The sequence below is a fragment of the Lithobates pipiens genome, unplaced genomic scaffold, assembly GCF_037356315.1.
Source record: "Lithobates pipiens isolate NorthernLeopardFrog02 unplaced genomic scaffold, aLitPip1_a1.2 Scaffold_16, whole genome shotgun sequence".
NCBI lineage: Eukaryota > Metazoa > Chordata > Amphibia > Anura > Ranidae > Lithobates > Lithobates pipiens.
In genome coordinates, this window is record NW_027507748.1 from 552,082,027 (window position 1) to 552,104,355 (window position 22,329).

Here is a 22,329-nt window from a genome sequence, read left to right on the forward strand (position 1 = left end):
AGAAGTGCCGTTGTAAACAACATTTCTCCATTCTGCCTAGCAACTAGTGACGCTGATCTCTGCTCCATGTGATTGGAGCAGAGATCAGTGTTCACTAAATGAAAGCCCAACCCCCCCACAGTTAGTAACACACCCCTAGGAACACTTAACCCCTACACTGCCACCCACTGGTTAACCCCTTCACTGCCAGTGTCATTTACACAGGAATCACTGCATTTATATAGCAGTGATTATTGTATAAATGACAATGGTCCCAAAAATGTGTCAAAAATGTCCGATGGGTCCCCCACAATGTCGCAGTCACAATAAAAATAGCTGATCGCCGCCATTACTAGTAAAAAAAAAAAAAAAAAATTATTAATAAAAATGCTATAAAACTATCCCTATTTTGTAAACGCTATAACTTTTGCGCAAACCAATCAATAATCACTTATTGCGATTTTTTTTACCAAAAATATGTAGAAGAATACGTATCGGCCTAAACTGCGGGAAAAAATGTTTTTTTATATATTTTTGGGGGATATTTATTATAACAAAAAGTAAAAAATAATGCGTTTTTTTCAAAATTGTCGCTCTATTTTTGTTTATAGCGCAAAAAAACACAGGGGTGATCAAATACCACCAAAAGAAAGCTCTATTTGTGGGAAAAAAAAGGACGTCAATTTTGTTTGGGAGCCACGTCGCACGACCGCGCAATTGTCAGTTAAAGCGATGCAGTGCCGAATCGCAAAAAGTGGTCTGGTCTTTAACCAGCAAAATGGTCCGGTCTGAAAGTGGTTAAATAGATTTTCACTGCTCTCACCACATCAAGACAATGTACTGACTTTTCTTCCCTGGAACATGGTTTTGGAAAAAACTATGGCATGACAATATCCTGGTTCAGGTGAAAACCTGAAATGACTTTTGGCAAAAAGCCTGGACGAGGGCATAACACCACTCATGAAAAATCAAATATGGCTCTTTATAAGAAAGAGCAGTCAATTCTGAAACCCTCCTTGCTGAGGATATAGCAACCAAAAATACCAAATTCCTTGTCAGAAGGACTAGGGGAATCTGTTGTATTGGTTCAAATGGCTGTTTTTGTAACAAAGACAAAACTAAGTTTAAGTCCCAAGGGTTCAAGGGAGGTTTGATGGGCAGATTAAGCCGCATCACCCCTTGTATAAAGTCCCGGACTAAAGAATGAGTAGCAAGTGGTCTTTGAAATAAGACCGATAAGCTAAGACTTGGCCTTTAATAGTACTTTAAAGGCCAATTTCATTTCTACCCCTAATTGTAGAAAGGCAAGAATTCTGCCTATGATATATCTCCAAGGGTGTCAGCCTTTGGATACACACCAGGAAATATAAGCCTTCCAGAATCTAATATATAGTCCTTGAAGCTGGCTTCTTAGCATTAATCAGGGTATATATAACTGACCCAGAAAACCCACGTTTCCTTAAAATGTAGGTTTCAATAGCCAAGCCGTTAAATTTAAAGACCGTAAAGAAGGATGGAATGTTGGTCCCTGAGAGAGCAGATCTGGCCATAGTGGGAGGGACCATGGGCCCTCCACTGCCATTTTTAAGTTTTTATTTGCCAAGTGTACATACATAAAAAAGAAGGCATCATTTACAAAATACTTTCTCAACCATAATCAACAAGTCATCATCAGTATGTACTATTTTCAAGGTTGTACAGTCCGCAGCTAAAGATGTTAGTACGTATAGCATTTTTTAAAATATAATTTACCATGTGTCCGTAGTAGTTACGTTTCGTATTATCCATCAACATGTGGCATGGTAAAACAAAATACAAACTAACAAAACAATTTATAAACCAAAACCATGGAGGTTAACTCCCCCAGACCTGTCTGTGCTGTGTGCCGTTCCCCCCCCCCCCCCCCCCCCCCCCAGATATACCCTCTCCAGTAGCATCTCTTATTAAATATTATTCAACTGTAGTGTATAGCCATATCCTTTAGATGTCACATGGTGTAGTTTCCATCGAATTTATCCATCTTCCCCATATTTTATTACATTTTTTCTTACTACCTCTTGCTTCTTAAGTCATTCTGTACAGGGTAATATTTGCGTTAACCAGTCCTTTCCAATGCAGATAAAGTAAGAACATCTCTCTTTATCCAGTTCAAGACTATGAGTTTTCTGACATAGTAATACAGTAATTGTAAGAACTGTCTCGTATTGTTATTCATCACCTCGTCTTCTATTACCCCCAGAAGTCTCAAGAGTGGGCTGCATATATTCAGGAGATCAAAAGTATCTGCAATAAACTGGGACACTTGTGACCACAGCGGTCTTCCTTTACCACACTCCCACACCATATGAATAAAGGTACCATCTGCCACCTGGCACTTGTGGCAAATAGGGTCATCTCTTCTGCCCATCCTAAATAGTCTGTGTAAGGTATAATACATTTGATGAAGGTATCGTAACTGTATAAGTTTGTCCCGAGCTGAAATGACTGTGGGCCCATAGGAGGTTAGAACTTCCTCCCACTGGGCCTCAGTCGGCTCCGGAATTACCGCCGTCCATCTGCTCCTCATTTTTTCCTCACTGGGCTGTTTTTGTCCATAAGAACCGCATAATAGGTAGCTCTGCAAGAAATGTTTCTATTCTTGTGTTTTCCAAAAGTATTGGCCCAGTCCCAAATTGAGCATGAGCCACATGTTTCAGTCTGGCATACTGGAATTCCCATGAGTCAGGAATATCCAACTCTTTTCAATTGTGCAAATGTTTTAAGGTCCCCAATATCAAATAGCTGATGCAAATAGGCAAGGACATGTTTCGCCCACTTATGTCCGTCGCCCAGGAGGAAAAAATCTTTCAAACAAGGGTTAAACCACAAAGGGGCATTTGGCGACAGACAGGAGGGTGCGTCCTGTATATGCCTTGTACACGTCTCAAGCACCTGTTTAGCTGGTTTGAGTGCAGTCATGCCCCTTTCCATCGGAACCTCACCTCTAAAGAAGAAATTTAAAAGAGTCTCATAGGAGGTCGCCGCAGCTGCCTCCACTGCCGTAGCAGCGTTGTTCAGCTGCGGGAACATACGCCAGTGAGCCTGAGCTAACTGTGATTAGGGCCCTTGCCTATGGCGTGGCTCCTTAGCATTCCTGGCCTGTGGGAGTAGTAATCTTACCACCTGTGGCATTTTTAATGTCATCCAAGGTTCCAAAGAGCCGCTCGCCAAGAAAGGGTAAATCCGCCAGGGCTTTTTTAGATGCCTGGTCAGCCGACCAGCATTTTAGCCAAATCAGGCGCCTCAGCACCACTGCTGACACTGAAGCCCTGGATAATAGAGGGAGGGTATCCAGGGCCGCGTCACAAACGTACTTAAGGACTTGCACCAACTGGTCTGCCAGTTCCACGCAGACAGGAGAAGCATGTTGCTCCCCCAATTCACGGTGCAAATGTTTTGTCCACTCAGTAAGTGTCTGCAACACAAGTGCAGATGCCAGTACTGGTCGCATTGCTGACCCCACAACCGTAAACAACGAGCCACTGCCTCGGCCTTCCTGTCCGTTGGGTCCTTAAAGGCAGGAGTCCCCTCTACTGGGATCGTCCTTACTTTGTTTAACCTGGATACTGGGGGGTCCACGACCAGAGTAGCCAACCATTTTTTGAGAAGGCTCTCCTCAAAGGGGTAACGCACCGCCATATATTTGGGGACTGAAAAGGTCAGTTGCGGTCGACCCCATTCCTTGTATATGAACTTATCGAAATAAGTCAGATACAGAAACACCTTAGGTGTACAGGCTGGCTTACGGGACCCAAAAGGGACCACTACATCAGCAGACGGATCTGCTGTCTCCTGAATTTTCAGGGTATCACGCACAGCCGTGATAAGTGCTCCAACAAGCGCTTTATCGCGCACAGACCCGGATGGGGACTCATCCTCACTGTCCGATCGGTCCTGGTCAGTGTCATCTGCCTCAGTGGGGCCCGAGTCTGCGTCAGAGCTCTCCCTGGAGGGGGGGGGGGGGTCAGGGGCCATATTTTATCACCTTTGTGCCTACCAACCATCTCCATCTTGGTAACGAACGTATTAAGGACCGCCGACAAAGCGTCCAGAGGCACTGTCTGCAGGCGAACCGGTTGCAATTGCCTGGATTTCAGGGGAAGAAACACCAGACCATGCTGCTCCCTGGTCACACCAAAAATGGCCTAACACTGTATGCAACGAGGGACAGTGAAAACAGGTAGAGGAAATGGCGGCAAACAGCGCAAGAGCGATCAGCAAACACAGCCTCCAGACACCCAGGGGAGAGACCTACAGACATCCAGGGCACAGCCACCCAGCGCAGACCCCATCCCAGGTGAGAGCCCCCCCTCGGGAAGCCCCGGTCTATGGCACACACACCACTCAGCAGTATCCCCCACAGGGAAGGGAAGATGGGGACAGGGAGAGAAGAGAGGGAGGTGAGGGACCCCCGAATCGACCTCCCAGGGAATGCCCAGCTGCTCAGCCCCACCGAGGCAGGGAGAGCTGTACACTTACCAGTCCTGATGAGCTGGGGAACATTCCATCACAGGCCCACTCTTCGATCAGTACGGGGTGGCTGCTGTCCCAGCACACTGTGATGCAGACATTAGTAGCCCGGTCATGTGTGTGGCCGGGGTATTATGCCCACTGGCCGCCCCTGGGGGGCATATCGTGGCCAGTGCAGAGCTCTGGTCTACACACGCTCGCTGGCCAGGCTGGGGAGACTACAAGCATAAGGGTATCCAGCCTGCCACCCAGCCGGCTGTTGATAGCAGATCACAGGATCTTAATCTTGCACAAAAGACAAACTTCTGCAGAAAAAATTCACGGACTGATAGGCCCGCAGGGTTCCTAGGTTCTCCTCCTTCACTAGGCAGAAAAAAACTGAGGCTGCAGGAACAGCATACCAATGCCATCACTTCAGAGCTCTGTGTCGCGGTTATGACTCCCGTTCACACGCGTGGGAGTGACATTACTGTGGCTTGGCCATTCAAACGGCCAGAGCCCGTGGACCCAGAAGGAAGACCAAGCAGGGCAAACATCTCACAGGTTGGCTGAACAGAAGTCGATTGGTAGATTGATTTCTGTGCAACCACAGTGTCTTGTACATGAATCAAAATTCAGCCGGTCTCTGCTGAACCAGCTGAACTTTGAATACATGAATAGCTGGCGTAAGGAATGCTAGTAGTAGGAGAGGTTATCCTAAACTGGCTAACATTTTTTTTTTGTTTGTCCTCTCCTGTCAGCAGTATAACCTGAAAATTATTAATTCTCATTTCCCTCATTGAACTCCAAGAAAAAGATTTTATGGTAGATTATGAAATCAAATTTCCCGCAGCCAAATTAATCACAGTTAACTGGTTTCACAGATCTTCATATGGACTTTAAACAGAAAGATCTAACAATTTATGTATCAGCTCTTACCATCTGCAGCAAATCATAGAGCTTTTCACTCAGCACTACAAAGAGTCTCTCATTTGCAAATGCCTAAAAAAAAAAAAAAAAAAAAAAAAAAAAGGATTATAAAATTCTCACAATGCATTGGTGTTCAATGTGTTTTTTTTAGCATCACAAAACATGTACTACTTAAGGGCCTGTTCACACCATTACAAAGTCCAAAATACTAACCCCCTGAGGAAGTCACATGACATTGATGACACGAGTAGGGTAGAGTCAGGTGACACTGCAGCACACAGGAAGTGAGGTGGGAACCATTGTATAGCGCTGCCCATCACAGGAGCTGTTTGTTTTAAACTTACAATGTAAGTTACTATTTTTAAATAAAATACCCATTTTTAAAAAATGACCACACTGCGAGGACCCCCTTTTTTTGCATGAATCTTTATATGAAGAAAAAAAAAACCTGCAGTTTTAATGGGCCACACACCCCACCAAAGAAAGGGTATCTTGATATACAGTGGAACAAAGGAGAAGGAGAACACCAGAGGAGCCCACCGTGCATACCCCAGCATATAGGGGAAGGTGATATTTGACCGCATAAGTTGAGAAGTGGTGGGCATCACCAAAGCGCCAGCACTTTTCCGATTACGGATTATTATCCCAATTATATAGACTCACTCATTAATTGCATATACATGTTGCAATTTTAAGGACTTTTTCAGTTTATGCAATTATATTGCGATATTGAGTTTTGCGATTTTATTCACAGTATGCATTGTGTTTCACATTTATTTGCACCGTTAATCACTGTATTAGAGTATATCTAGAAACTAGTTTTTGATTTTATAAAATCAATATTTATTGATTAGTGCTGCTTAGTTAATCGTCTTTATCCATATGTTGGGCAGCTACTTGATGAGAAATTTCACATTGCATATAATCTCACATATAAAACCATGGCCATGCACAACGATGTAGATACCTCAACGCTAAGACGGGCCATATGGAATTATGTACATTGTACATACATCTGGGCGGCACAGTGGTGTAGTGGTTAGCACTCTCACCTAGCAAATCACAACCACGACACTACCTGCCTGGAGTTTGCATGTTCTCCATGTGCCTGCGTGGGCTTCCTCCGGGTACTCCGGTTTCCTCCCACACTCCAAAGACATGCAGGTAGGTTAATTGGCTTCTGTCCAAAAATTGGCCCTAGTATATGAATGGGGACCTTGGATTGTGGGCTCCTTTAGGGTAGGGACCAATGTGGAGTGTGCAATGTACAGGGATAGGGACAATTGTAGACACTCACTCAGGTTGAACTGGATGGACTGGTGTCTTTATTCAACCTTACTAACTATGTAACTATATGATCGACTTATATTTGTGTATTCACCAAGGACATCAAGGAAGGTTTCAGACTTTGTTTGCACTTGGTAATATTATGGACTCACTTATGAATTGCATATACATGTTGCACTTTAAAAGTTATTTTTCAGTTTATACAACTATATTGAGATATGGTGATTTTGCGATTAAGCCATCTTGAGAATTTTTCACAGTACACATTGTGTTTCACATTTTAATCACTGTATTTTAAGTAGGTATTAGGGTTTGATTTTATGATATTGATATTCATACACAATGCACTTATATTTGTGTATTTACCATTTACCAAGGACACTGAGGAAGGTTTCAGACTTTGTTTGCACTTTACAAACAATTATTATCTATTTATTTTTTACATTATCAAGGGCACCAGGCGCAACAACATACAGGCTCATAATTTGCACACTAAACAGTGTGTGTGCTACATTGTTTTGAGCTGCAGAACCACGTGGCAGGGGGCAGTGTAATGCGCAGTTTGATCACATAACAATTTTTATTTATTTTTTTACTGAACTTTTATGTGAGGTGTATGAAGTGACAATTCATTCATGTCACTGCACAACAGCACAGTGCGCTGAGATTGCTGTGCAGTGACAAGCAGGGACATTTAGAGCTGTGCAATATTATGAAAACATGTTGCATAACATAATAAAACATTTCATTGGAAGATATTTGGGGTTAACAGGAAGGCATATATCATTAGGAAAAGATCTTCAAATGACTCCCTTAGGCCGCGTACACACGGGCGGACTGTCTGCCCAACTTAGTCCGCTGAACAGTGTTTCAGCGGACAATCCGCTCGTGTGTGGGCTTCAGCGGACTTTTTCAGCGGACAGTCTGACGAACAAAGTCTTACGGAATTTCCGTAAGACAGTCCGTTCAAACTTGGTTTTGTCCGTCCAAACTTGGTTTCAGCGGACAGTCCGCTCGTGTGTAGGCAAGTTGGACGGACTAAGTATGGCGCATGCTCAGAAAGGGTTTACACGGCCGAAGGTTGCATCGCAGTGTATAGGACGCCGTTTTTCTAGTCCCGTCTCTAGTCTAGTCACGTCGTACACGTCATCACGCACGCTTTCAGCGGACTGTCTGCTCATCGTGTGTGGTCAAGTCCGTTCATGCTAATTTTGAACGGACTGTCTGTCGGATTGTCTGCCGAACTTAGTTGGGCAGACAATCCGCCCATGTGTACGCGGCCTTAGTGTGTCATTTTCCTTTATAACTAATCACTGAACACACTGTTTATATTAAATCAAGCTGTAATGTACTTTTTGAATGTCTGAATGCGTTAATATTTTACATTATTGTATGAACTCACCTCTTTATAAGCTTGCAAATATGACACAACCTGCAAATAATGATGGCGGAAGGTGGGATCCTGAGGAACTTTCCCAAAACACAGAAGAGCTGGCTGGGTAAGATTTACCATCAACCTGCAAATAACATTTTTGAAATTGCTAAATCTTTACATTACAACTTGCATTACAAGCCATGAGAATTTTACAGATAACAATAATAGATTAACTAAATAATTAAACAACACAAATCAAATATTTACATATATTATAAACCTTATAATCTAATATATACAATTTATCATGATGTTTTAATGAAAATCTATGGAATGTAATTTTTAGTTCACAGTAATAGACAATATTTAAAAGGCTGGCAGTATGGTTTGTAATCACATCTGCATACAGTATGCTTTTAAACATGTATTTTCTGCTTAAAAAGGCAGCACAGCAAATGTGCTATCCTACCTGCCAAACCCATGGTAGGTTTGTTTTACTTTATGGAAACTTGTTATGATAGGAACATGGGGCTGCTATTGCCACATTCTTCTTCTAAAATCGAAAGTTGCGAGGCTGTCTTTCTAACCCTCTGGCATCAATACTCTGAAGGATCCAGAACAAGCATGTAAAGTTTACTTTTTTGATCAGAATACGGTTTCCAAGTCAGTGGCTTGGTATAACAGCCAGGCAACTAGCATTTTTAGGAGGAAAAATAAGATTTTTATAACCACTTACCTGTAAAATCCTTTTCATCACGGGACACAGAGCACCATAGTAATCACTATGTGGGTATATAGGCACCTTCAGATGATGGACACTGGTATACCCAATACAGGAAGTTCGCTACCTATATAACCCCTCCTCCTACCAGGAGTAGCAAAGCAATATACCCAAACCCCAGAAAGAGGGGAGGGAACTCTGTGTCCCGTGATGTAGTCCAAGAAAAGGATTTTACAGGTAAGCTGTTATAAAAATCCTATTTTCTTTATCGTACATTACGGGACACAGAGCACCATAGTAATTACCATGTGGGATGTCCCATAGCAATGCTATTTGAGCTGAGGGAGACACAACCTGTAGGGCACCCTCATACTTGAGGACCTATACTGCTGCATGCAGCACTCTGCGCCCAAAGGCGATATCCTCCTGCCTTCTTACATCCACCTGATAAAACCTGGTGAATGTACTGAAGACCAAGCTGCAGCCTTACAGATCTGAGCCATGGAGGCCTGGTGACGCACTGCCCAATAACCACTAACCAACCTGGTAGAGTGCACTTTGAGTTAAAAAGGTGGAATCTTGCCCCTTAAATCATAAGCTTGAATTATAACTTGCTGAATCCACTTAGCGGCAGTGGAATTAGACGCTGCCTGTCCTTTTAGGACCTTCTGGCAGTATAAATAAGACATCAGTCTTCCGGATCTGAGCAGTCGTCCTTAAAGTGGAAGTAAACTCCCCTATCGTTTTCAGCCAAAGAAGCTGCCATCTTTGCCTCTGTTTAATCTTCAACCTCTATGGTGCTGCACATGTGATTCGTTATGACACCAGCCATTGGATGGTTTGATAGTTTGTCTGAGAGCACAGCCAATGTGCAGTTAGCATTCCTGGCATGCTTTTTTTTTTTTTTAACTGTTTAAATCGATGGGTTTACTTCCACTTTAAATAGACTTTGACCGTGGCAGGACTATATCTCGGTTGAGGTGAAAACCTGAAAACACTTTTGGCAGAAACCCTGGACGAGGGCGCAACACCACTCTGTCCTCATGAATAATCAAGTATTGCTCTTTACAAGAAAGAGCAGCCAATTCCGAAACCCTCCTTGCTGAGAATATAGGAAGGAAGCCAGCAACTAAGGACACCAACTTCCTTGTCAGAAAGACTAAGGGAATATGCTGTATCGGTTCAAATGCCTGTTTTTGTAACACTGACAAAACTAAGTTCAAGTCTTAAGGGTTCAAAGGTGATCTAACCGGCGGATTAAGCCACATCACCCCTTGCATGAAACCTGAACTAAAGAATGTGTAGCAAGCGGTCTTTGAAATAAGACAAATGATAAAGCTGAGACTTGGCCCTTAATAGTACTCAAGGCCAACTTCATCTCTACCCCTAATTTTAGAAAGGAAAGAATTCTGCCTATGATATACCTCCAAGGGTGCCAACTCTTGGATTTACACCAGGAAACATAAGCCCTCTAAACTCTAATATATACGTCTGGAAGTTGGCTTCCTTGCATTAATCAAGGTAGATAACTAACCCCGAAAGCCCACGTTTCTTCAGAATGTGGGTTTCAATAGCCAAGCCGTAAAGTTTAGAGTTCGTAAGGTAGGATGGAATATCGGTCCCTGTGAGAATAGGTCTGGCCATAGTGGAAGGGACCATGGTTACGATTTCTGCATACCAAGATCTTCTGGGCCACGCTGGAGCTACCAGAATTACCGGCTTTCTTTCCAGCTTGATTCTGCGAAGAAGTCGTGGCAGCAACTGAATAGAGGTTAATGCGTAAACGTATATGCGGAACATTCTTTTCTGCCCAAGTTAGGATATGGTTCACCTCCCTCTGTGCTGTGAGACTCCTGGTGTCCCCTACGTGATTGATGTAAGCCACAGCTTTGCCATTGTCGGATTGGACAGACCCAAGTACTCCAGCCTTTTTAGCGGTTTTAAGGAAGACTTCTCTAGGTTGCGAACCCAACCTAGACTTTCCAAGTAACAGGTTGCAATGCGCACTCTTTGCTCCAAACGAGCCACCGACTGGTTTATTGGCAATATATCATCTAGGTACACCAAGACTGTTCTGCCCTGTGCCCTTAACCTGGCCAGAGGTGGAGCCAGAACTTTTGTAAACACCTGGGGTGCTGTAGCTAGCCCAAAGGGCAAGGCTACAAACTGAAAATGCTGCTGTTCTACCTCAAACCGCAGAAACCTTTAGTAAGCAGGAAATATAGGGACATGCAGATATGCATCCTTCATGTCGATAGACGCCAGAAGTTCTCCTCCTTGTAGGATAGAAACCACTGACATGAATCGACTCCAATGCGAAAAGAGCGGATCTTCAGGAACTGATTTGGATTCTTTAGATCTTGCATGGGTCTGACATCTCCATTCGGTTTTGGTACTGTAAAGAGGTTTGAATAAAACCCTGAACCGTGCTCTTCTGTGGGGATTTGGATGATCACCCCGGGCCAGTAATCAGTCTAGTTGCCGAAACAGATTGCCTTTTCCCTGGATCTTTGGCAACGTTTGACCTCAGAAAACGAGACGGTGGAAAGTCCAGGAATTCTAGTTTGTACCCTGGAGACACTGTGGAGATAGCCCATCTGTCCTGAATTTCCTCTTGCCAGACTTTGAGTATTGCAGATGTCTTCCCCCCACTCTGGCAAGAGGGGGCACCCCTTCATAATGAGGCTTTAGAATTCTGCTTTGCAAGTTTCCACCCCCAGGAGACTTCTTTTGTGCTTGAACCTGACCCTGAGGCTTTCCTCTAGAGTAAGGATGAGCTCAGGCATTTTCGCATGCTCCACGTGCAGAGCCCGCCAGGAAGTCTAATCACAGGCAGTGAGACATTGCCCTGGTGCACGGCTGCAGAGATCGGGCAATGTCTCACTGCCTGTGATTAGCACAGCGCCGACTTCCTGACGGGCTCTGCACGTGGAGCATGCAAACACGCCTGAGCTCATCCCTACTCTAGAGTCTGACGGCGAAGGCCGTCGCCACTGCCTAGAGGCAGATGCCCCTGGTGCAGGAGAAAGAGTCTGCTTAAATGAAGGCCGTTTATTCCTTCTCTTAACTGGCAAAAGAGTACTTTTCCCACTTGAAATGGTTTGGGAATGATTTGGACAAATACATCCAATTAGCCAATCCCCATGAAAAGGAAAACCAGTCAGGAGCTTTTTGCATGGTGCTTCGGCTGATCGAGTTTTTAACCACAGGATTCTACACATATGTATTAGCACAAGTGCAAGACAGGCGTCTATGACAAAACATAACGCTCTTGGTAGTTCAGCCAAATCCTGTGCTTGCAGTACAGGAACCTCTTTAAGGGCCTGTCTAAACTGGTCCTTTAGGGATAGGCAGATGCCTATTGCAGCGATTGGAGGCTGAGTAACGGCACCTGTTAAAGAAAAAGAAGAGGATTTTAACAGGAATTCCAACCTTTTATCTGTTGGATCCTTAAGAATTTGAGCATTGTCTACTGGACAACTTAGGCTTTTATTCACACTGGAAATCACAGCGTCAACTGCTGGTACATTCCATTTTTTGGTGAATGTCTCCTTTATGGGATAAAGAACTGAGAATCTCTTTGGAGGGAGAAAATGCTTATTCGGGTGATCCCATTCAGCACAAATAAGCTGTTCTAATAATGCATGGACAGGAAACGCATGCAAAGGCTGTGAAGGTTTTAAGGAACCCAAAGAAGAAACCAAACTTATAGCTGACTCCGTTAGGGGTAGCTTGAAAGTGGAACAAACCATTTTCATAAGGGACTGTACCAGCAATTTCTTAGATTGCGAGGCTGAAAAAGGTTCATCCACCATTGTTTCCTCTGCAGAGGAGTAATCGGTTGGTCTTTCCTCCTGATCGCCTGAGGGTAACACTTCATCCTCTACCCACTGTCCCCTTGGCAAAGGGTCTAAGGTAGGGGAGGGGGCTCTATCACGGTTCCTATCCTTTTGGATGGAGGATGCTATGCTTCCCTCTAGGCCCAGCAGGGTGCGGAAGAAAAGGCATCTTCAGTCATGTATACAGGGGCTGAGATGTGAGAAGCAACTGCACCACCAATTTGTTCTAATGACTATCACTGGCTTGCCATATCTGGCATTTCAGTCGAGGATGACAGTGTGGACGGCACGACTGGTGTTCCTAGCGGCGGGGGGTGAAATCTTTGGTACTCTTTTGGTCTTTGTGGTGTCTTTTTTGGCAGGCATAGTCCTAAGCACAAAACGGCCTTCACGGGGGGGGGGGGGGGGGGGGGGAACAACAATTGCTGATTCCCTAACCCTCTTGGTCCATTCAGGGGGAAGAAAAGCATGGCAGATCTCTTACCTAAAGAGTAATCCCCCTGTGCAAGCTACAACGGCCACACACAGACTGACACTGAGCTGAAGTGAAGACAGCAGATTAAGGTATGTGCATGCACTCCCTCTATTGCAGAATTAAGGCACGACAACATTTTTCCCTAAAGAAGAAAACCATAGGTGGACTTTTCCAACCTTCACCCATCACGACGCGCTGCATTAGCAAACCTTCAAGGACTGGGTCCTTTTCATCGGGGTTCCACTAACTTGGTCCTGTAATATCACCCAACCAGGAAAAAAACTTTAGGTAATGTTAGCATGACCAAAGCCCTGGGTCCCGGGGTCCAGCCCTGCAAGAAGAAGCATTACAGGCAAAACTTTTTGCTTCATATACGAGGCTTGGGTACCATCCACCTTGGCCTCAGTGGCACTTTGTACATCTTCACTCATGACCAACACCTGAAGTACTCCTGGTAGGAGGAGGGTTATATAGGGAGTGAACTTCCTGTATTGGGTATACCAGTGTCCATCACCTGAAGTTGCCTATATACCCACATAGTGATTACTATGGTGCTCTGTGTCCCATGATGTACGATAAAGGAAAATTGATAGCCCTTGTACCTTTATCACAATAGATGTACATAAACATAATCTTTGGTTGGCCTATCATGAAGCTGAGTTATTCAAGGAAGCATTAAAAATTAACTAGGAAACAGCCATAGATGAATCTTCTTGGATGTGCAGTGTGATAGATTAGCTTTCAAAACTTCATACCTTTTGGCTGGTAAAATAGTAATAATTAATGTGATTCAACAGTGCATTTTGCAGTCTTCCCAGGATTCCACCTAAATAAAACTAAAAGGAAAACCTAACCCCATAATGAAGGGGGTCTTTAGTTCCAAGAAGAGAAGAATCCAGTCATATGACCGGTCAGTCTGACTTTCTCTGCAGCTTTATGCAGACAATACTCTGTAGGATACCACAGGCTTCATACACAGTGTCCTGTATGTGTGAATGAAGCATAAAATGCAGGTGTAGTGTGAAATAACACTACAGTGTCCAGCGGAAAGCCAAGTGAGTCTCTTAGGAGTTAATGCTGTACGATACACAGAAAACTTATGATGCAGAACGTTAGATTACCTAATAACAGCATCAAAGAGTTGTTTGTCATTATGATGCTGTATGACTAAAGGCACAAGATCATTCTGTAAGATCTGAGCTGCTCCTAGTTGTTGCCGAATATCTCTGGTTTCATCTTCATGTCGCAGGTAACGGATTAAATCTTTCACACTTTCTATGGAGGAAAAGATGAACGACAATGTGTTAGAAACCACGAAAAAGACCTAAATTATTGTTTTTTTTTAAAAAGTGTATCCAAACCCAAGAACAAAAACGTATCATAGATCAGGGGTCTCCAAACTTTTCACTTCCAGGGCCACATTGTATATTTTACAAATTCGTGGACAAAAAAAAAAATCAGTTTATAAATGATCCACAGCCGCAGAATAGGATAAAAATGGTACTAGATGGTGCTCCTTTATACTCCGCCCGCACCTAAATGCCGGAGCCTCATGCTCTGGGACTAAACTTCCAGTGTCCATGAGGCCTTACATCTTTGTTCCAGTCAGTCTTCCCACACGTGTCCCCATCATAGCCCTCCACACATTTGTATACCCATCATAGCCCCCCCCCCCCCACCACACATTTGTGTACTTAGAGTCTCCCCACAAATTGGTCTCCTCATCAGGATTCCCCTACACATTTGTGTCCCTATATGAGCCTCCCCTTCATAGACTCCCTCCCACACATTTGTGTCCCCATCACAGCCCCATGCACATTCTCCCCCACCCACACACAAACACACATTTGAGCTCCCCACACACATCTGTGTCACCCCACCACCTTCAGAGCCCGCGTGCACATTTGTGCCCCCCTCAGTGCCCCCCATGCACATTTGTTCCCCCCTCAGAGGCCCCCACACACATTTGTGTACCACTCAGAGCCCCCTCCCACTTTTTTGTGTTCCCCGCAGAGCACATCCCCCCACATGTACTTTTGCCTCCCCATCAGAAAAACTGTGTGCCTCTGAAGCAACTACCAACCAACCACTATCTTTAGTGCAGATCCGCTGTACCTTCCAGCTCTGGGCCTGCTGTTTCACAAGAACGCTGTTTAAAAGACACTTATGTTAAAAGCGGGCAGGAGCCGGAAGGTCCAATGGGTCTCCACTGAAGTGCTTCACTGGTGGTCATAGCAACCAATAGTGGCACGACAATAGCAGCAAAATCACTCTGCGATTTGGTGCCATTCAAAATAGCAGAGATTGCAAGGGCGTCCCACGCGATTTGTGGAGTTTGCGAATAGTGGGCAGAATCGTGGCAATTCCTCCTGCAAACCGAATGCCATGGTGCGAATGGAACTTCAGGGCCAGTTCACATCACATGCAGTCCAGTGCATTTTTTTTTCTGCATCAAAAATGCTTGGTTATGTGGTTTTTAATTGCATAAATTACACCAGTGCAGTCCGTTCCAGTAAAAAAAAAGTAGAACGAGCTGTATTTTGTAATATTAGAATATTAAATACTAAAGACAAAATTAGGTCGGTTTACAAATAAAAGAAGTCTGGTAAACAAGATAGATGAACTAGAACTTCTCTTATTTGAGGAGTACTTTGACTTCATAGAAATATCAGAAACCTGGTTGAACAGCTTACACAATTGAGCTGCAAATATATCAAGGAGTACACTATTTCTAAAGGTAAAGAATTGGCAGAATAGCTGAAGGGGGGTGTTTATGTATGTGAAGAATGATTTGAAAGTTGGTTTGCGAGATGATATCTGTGATAGATGACAGAACTGTGATGGTGCTATCCCGATATTAACTGAGCAACTGGAACTGCTAAGTCACATATGTGTCCCCGTCACAGCCCTCCACACATTTGCATCCCCATCATAGCCCCCTACACATTTGTGTACCCATGAGAGTCTCCCCCGCAAATTGGCGTCCTCATCAGTGTTCCCCTACACATTTGAGTCCCTATTAGGGGTGCAACGGATCGTCACCGATCCATGCGGGTCAACCTGTTTGGATCAGCACACCCCTCTACAGTGGAGGGAGAGATTGGATGGAAGCAGCGCTGTGAGCTGGATCTTTAGTGTCCACAGCGCTGCTCTGTGACAATTGCAGTCACATCCATCCATGCTCAGCCAATCCCTCCATACACAGCCAATACTCTGCCATACCCAGCCAATGCTCAGCCGCACTCAGCAAATATTACAGTGGGGGATATTGTGGATATTACAGTGGGGAATATATGGTGGTGGAATTTTCACAGGTTTTTGCAAATTCAATTATTATTTGCCGATCCGAAAAAATGATCCGATCCGTGGCTCTGATCTGAAGAACGATCCGATCCGTGTTTTTTGATCCACTGCACCCCTAGTCCCTATCAGAGCCTCCCCGCTTATTTACGTCTCCTTCATAGACTCCCTCACACACATTTGTGTTCCCATCACAGCCCTATGCACATTCCCCCCTCACACGCACATTTGAGCTCCCCACAAACATCTGCGTCCTATCCCTCAGAGTTGGCCAATTGTTGTTTCGATTAATCGGATAAAATCATAAAAAAATAAAAAAATAAAAAACATAATATACCATTTTTTCATTTATTTAAAAGTAACAATGAAAAGTGATGTTAGAGTGTTACACTCAAACTGCAGAATAAAGAAACGTTTTACATTATCATTACACAACTGTGCAGCAGTACAAAAACAAATCCTGACATGTCTATTCCTCCCAGGAACACCAATGGTGGGGCGCTAGTCCCCCCACGCCACGAACACCAATGGTGGGGCGCTAGTCTCCCCCCCCGGGAACACCAATGGTGGGGCGCTAGTCTCCCCACGCCACGAACACCAATGGTGGGGCGCTAGTCTCCCCACGCCACGAACACCAATGGTGGGGCGCTAGTCTCCCCACGCCACGAACACCAATGGTGGGGCGCTAGTCTCCCCCCCCGGGAACACCAATGGTGGGGCGCTAGTCTCCCCCCCCGGGAACACCAATGGTGGGGCGCTAGTCTCCCCCCCCCGGGAACACCAATGGTGGGGCGCTAGTCTCCCCCCCCGGGAACACCAATGGTGGGGCGCTAGTCTCCCCCCCCGGGAACACCAATGGTGGGGCGCTAGTCTCCCCCCCCCGGGAACACCAATGGTGGGGCGCTAGTCTCCCCCCCCCGGGAACACCAATGGTGGGGCGCTAGTCTCCCCCCCCCGGGAACACCAATGGTGGGGCGCTAGTCTCCCCCCCCGGGAACACCAATGGTGGGGCGCTAGTCTCCCCCCCCCGGGAACACCAATGGTGGGGCGCTAGTCCCCCCCCCCCCGGGAACACCAATGGTGGGGCGCTAGTCTCCCCCCCCCCCGGGAACACCAATGGTGGGGCGCTAGTCTCCCCCCCCCCCGGGAACACCAATGGTGGGGCGCTAGTCTCCCCCCCCCGGGAACACCAATGGTGGGGCGCTAGTCTCCCCCCCCCCGGGAACACCAATGGTGGGGTGCTATTTTTCCCCCCCCCGGGAACACCAATGGTGGGGTGCTAGTCCCCCCCGGGAACACCAATGGTGGGGCGCTAGTCCCCCCCCCCGGGAACACCAATGGTGGGGCGCTAGTCCCCCCCCCCGGGAACACCAATGGTGGGGCACTAGTCTCCCCCCCGCGGGAACACCAATGGTGGGGTGCTAGCCCCCCCCCCCCGGGAACACCAATGGTGGGGCGCTAGTCCCCCCCCCCCCGGGAACACCAATGGGGTACTATTCCCCCCTGGGAACACCAATGGTGAAGCACTATTTATACACTATATGCCCTCTCCTTAGCTTTACCTCTTTTTAACAAGCACTATATTGCAAGATAATTTGGACATGCTTGGTCAGTTCTTTCCTGCAAAGCTATTGCCCACGTCTGTAACTTGGGCAATAGCAGTTTACTGCTTCCAATCTTGCAAAATAGAAGCAGTAAACATTTGGTGGCATCTTCTACCTGAACTAAATGTATGTTTCACTATTGGATACATCTTTAGGACAATTTTGGCATGATTAGGGTGGACAGTGCTAATTGCGTATTACAAGAGTTTATTAAGATTACGATTTTAGGTACCAAGAGAGGACAGGTTTGTGGAGGAGTATATAATCTGACTAGACAAATGATGCACTGATCTGATCCTGCACTAAAGGACAATGCACTAGGAGGTATAGTTGCAAGCATTATCACTTTGCAAACATGTGGTTATGTGAATGTAAAGCACATAAACACAACATATTTTGTTTTTAAAGCCCAAATCTTGGAAAATTATCTCTTGCAGTGGGGCTGCCCCTACATTGCATTTGTTAAACGCTTGCTTTGTCTAAGGGAGGGGAGAAACACGTTTACTTGCCCGACCCTCCACTTTCTTGGCAGATGGTGCTCCCCATGCTCTGGCAGTAGACTGCCCCTCAGCATCTTGATGACATCAGGACCCTAAACTGCTGAAGCGTTGGGGAGAAGTCAATTTAGGACGGGTCTGTCCCACTGCAAGGGTTGCTTTTTTTTAGTTGAGCGGAGTTGGGCTGTAAGTATTTTTGCGTTTAGCTTTATAAAGAAACAATAGCAAAGTTAAACTCATTTTGTATATGTATCTTTTGCTCACCAAGGCAATCGGGTTCTTTGTGGTAGGTATCTCCCTCCAGGTACCCCAAGGCACTGCATGTTGCTAACAGTTCACAATTCATCATGTACAAGTCCATAAAGTTCTTGCCACGTTAAAAAAAAAAAACTGTGGGTCTCCCAGCTGTTGAATAGAAAAATACATTCAGAGTTGGAATGCATATAAAAATGTAAAAAGGAAAAACAGTTTAAAAACAAATTTTCAAATCAATTCCAGCTCTCTGTGAACCAAGCAAAACAAAAGCTCATATAATCGGAGCCAATCTATAGGAGCTATGTGTAGACATCAGAAATTGTGGGGCCCCTTAGACAGCTTTAGGCCTGGGCCCCCCCCCCCCAGACCTGACCGCCAACATTCCCCAGGGCCTGCCCTCTGGCCATCTCACCAAATCCACCCACTAGCCACCCCATCAAGTCCTTCCGTGCACACAGCTTTTACTTTAACACTAACAACTTCATATATGAAAACGAACAGTGTATTATACGTCATCAGTGCTTTCATATTTATATTTTGCCCAAAAGAGACATCCCAAACCAGCAGCTGTACGCTCTTAGCCCCCCTCACAACTGTACACAGGCACACACATCTACACAGACACACGCATATATATATGTACACAGACACACACACACACGTACACATGCATATAGGCGCACACACACACGTACAAATGCACATAGGCACACACACACACACACACACACACACATATAGGCACAAACATATGTACACACACATATGTACACAGACATGTACACCACCCCACTCTCATTTCTCTTCAGTTGTACATTAGTCCTTACTTGGAAGGTGCTGTTCCTGGTCCCAGCTCTTGTGCAAAACACACGAGGAGCGCACATGCTGGAATTGACCAGAGGTGGCAGCAAAGAGCCCAATGTCAGTGACACAGCAGCAGCTGCTGACTCGCACTAGTGATGGGAAGTTCGGATCTTTAAAATGAATCGGTTCATTTCGAACTGTTTACTGAAATGAACCGATTCAATGAATCGATTCTTCGGTTCACTTGCTGAGTCTACTGACAAGCAAGTGAACCGAAGCTCTGATTCAACCTTCTTAAATGAGTAGAATCAGAAGACTGATTCACACAGAAGGTTGGCAGGTCCTGGTAATGTTTACTTTGATTTAGTTAATCGGCGCAGAGCACAATTGTTGTCAATTGACAATTATTCCATTGTTGTCAGATTAGCGCAGTGTCATGCATTTTGGTGATACACAAACAGCTGTGTTAGGCTGTGTTCACACTTGTGCGATGCGGGAACCCTGCGATTCCACGACGGGTTCCTGCATCGCACCCAACTCGCACGACAGTTCACAATGACATATGCGAACTGCTGGGGAGTGTCATACAATGTTAATGGCACCCCCATTTCAGTTCGCATGTCGCACTGCGAAGTGTCAGTTTATACATGAATCGGATCGCATGAGTGCTATGCGATCCGATCCTGGTGCGGACCAAAAAAAGGGTCCTGTGCGAGTTTAGTCCGAATGCGATACGATTTCAACCATACTATCAGTATGGCTGAAATCGCATTGCATGGACATCGCCTGTGATTTGCACTGCAGTGCAAATCGCATGCGATTTTGCACTATGCTGCAGTGTGAACCGGCCCTGAGCCTAGGTTTCCGCAAATTTGATGGATAGCAATGTTACCTGTGAAGTTGCCCCAGAATGCAGTTCACATGCACACAAACCCAGCTTTTCATTTAGGCTCTGTTTCCACTTGTGCAACTTGTCCTGCGACTTGGGACTGCAAAGTTGCATGACAAGAAGTACCCGATTTCCAATGAGTACCGTTCATATCTGTGCGACTTCAAGTCACAGCGACTTCAGAGTAGTCCCTGCACTACTTTGGTCCCACTTTAATGTGACTTGAGGTCCATAAACCTCCAGAATACACAGGCATGGCTTCAAGTCGCTGCATAATCGTGCAACTTTCTGGCTTTTCAGGCTAACGCAGCCTGAAAGTTGCACAATTCTGCCGCAATTTTGATGCGACTTTAAAGCAATGCCTGTGTATTCCGGAGGTCTATGGATCTCAAGTTGCATCAAAGTGAGACCAAAGTAGTGCAGGGACTACTTTGAAGTCGCACAGATACGAATAATACTCATTGGAAATCATAGAGTACAAAGTCGCAGGACAAGTTGCACAAGTGGAAATGGAGCCTAAATGAAAAGTGGGTTTTTGTGCATGTGAACTGCATTCTGATGGGCCAACTTCCCAGTTAACATTGCTAGCCATCAGATTTTCCCATAGTCTTTACAGCGCATGCGCAGGAATGATGATCAGATTTTACTACCACTACCATGGGCGAAGTACCCCTGGTAGTAAAATCCAATCGTTAAGGCTATTTTCACACTTGTGCGACTTGAAAGTCAAGTGCTTTTGCCATGATTTTTGCCATGACTTGAAGCAATGTTTGTGTAATCTTGAGGTCTCTGCCACAAGTCGCATCAAAGTCAGACAAAAGTAGTACAAAAACTACTTTGAAGTCGCACAGATATGAACTGAACTCGTTGGAAATGGGGTGTGACTTGTCATGTGACTTTGCAGTCTCAAGTCGCAGGACAAGTCGCATGAGTGTGAAAGGGCCTTAGGCTGTCCGTACCACCTGATCACTGCTGCTACCTCATTGGTTTAGTGTATTGTTTTACTGGTGGTGACTCATGGTTCTTTCAGTGTACTGGGTTCTAAAAACTGATACGATTCTTTAACTCGGTAACTTGTACGATTCTTTAACTCGGTAACTTGTACGATTCTTTAACTCGGTGTACTGTTCGATTCTTTAACTCGGTGTACTGTGAACTCCTGGCTCTTGTTTTAAGTTTGTATCCAGTTCCTGAGTGTCACTGTGCTTTGAGTCAGCTGATTGGTTGCAGGGAGGGGCCGAGCTCTCTCACTCTAGGATCATATTACCACTGCCAGCTCTGCTGCTCTGCTATGTACTGAGTACAGAGTGAACTGTTTCAAACGAATCAGTTCACTGAAAAGAATCGATTCATCCAGTTCACTAAAAAGAACCGGTTCAAAAGAACGATTCGTTCATGAACTGGACATCACTAACTCGCACACATTCTGAAAGTCAGCACAGCCATGAAGCTTTCATGCACCCTCCCTGCCTTCTCTCATCTCTGCCAGACAGCCGGGCCCTTGTAGACTCTGGGGCGCCTTACAAGTGTGTGGGCTGTACCCCCCTGATGGCAGCCCTGGCAGTAACCATTGAATTCTGCAGACCTTGAATGCTCCCCACGATTCCTGCTGCCAGAATGCAATGGCACAGCAAGCGGCATTCCCCCCATCCCCCGACTGCGTTGATCAATTTTCTTTCCTGTCACCAGTGATGGAAGGAAAGAAAAAGGAAAACGGCCTAAGGAGTGCCCCAAGAAAAAATGACTTTCATATGGAACTGAATCAGTGCTTTCCTTTCAGCAATGTGAGCTGTTCTTTCTACCTAGTACAAAGGAGGAACCGATTATAGTTTTGAGTTTCAGGTACAGCTGACAGGTTGCTTAAAAACAGGGCAAGAACATTCTTA

General features: G+C 45.3%; 1 protein-coding gene across 5 annotated transcripts in view; it reads right to left on the reverse strand.

The window, feature by feature from the left end:
• The window catches only part of TIMELESS (timeless circadian regulator), a 166,659-nt gene that overhangs the window by 103,835 nt on the left and 40,495 nt on the right, over positions 1–22,329 (reverse strand). For all 5 annotated transcript variants that reach the window (XM_077483456.1, XM_077483459.1, XM_077483455.1 and 2 more), the window contains 4 exons: positions 18,760–18,900; positions 14,216–14,369; positions 8,087–8,201; positions 5,407–5,469 (listed from right to left, as the gene is read on the reverse strand). In XM_077483456.1, coding sequence (XP_077339582.1) covers positions 5,407–5,469; positions 8,087–8,201; positions 14,216–14,369; positions 18,760–18,856 — 429 coding nt within the window. In that variant the 5' untranslated portion in view covers positions 18,857–18,900. The remainder of the gene's footprint in view (positions 1–5,406; positions 5,470–8,086; positions 8,202–14,215; positions 14,370–18,759; positions 18,901–22,329) is intronic.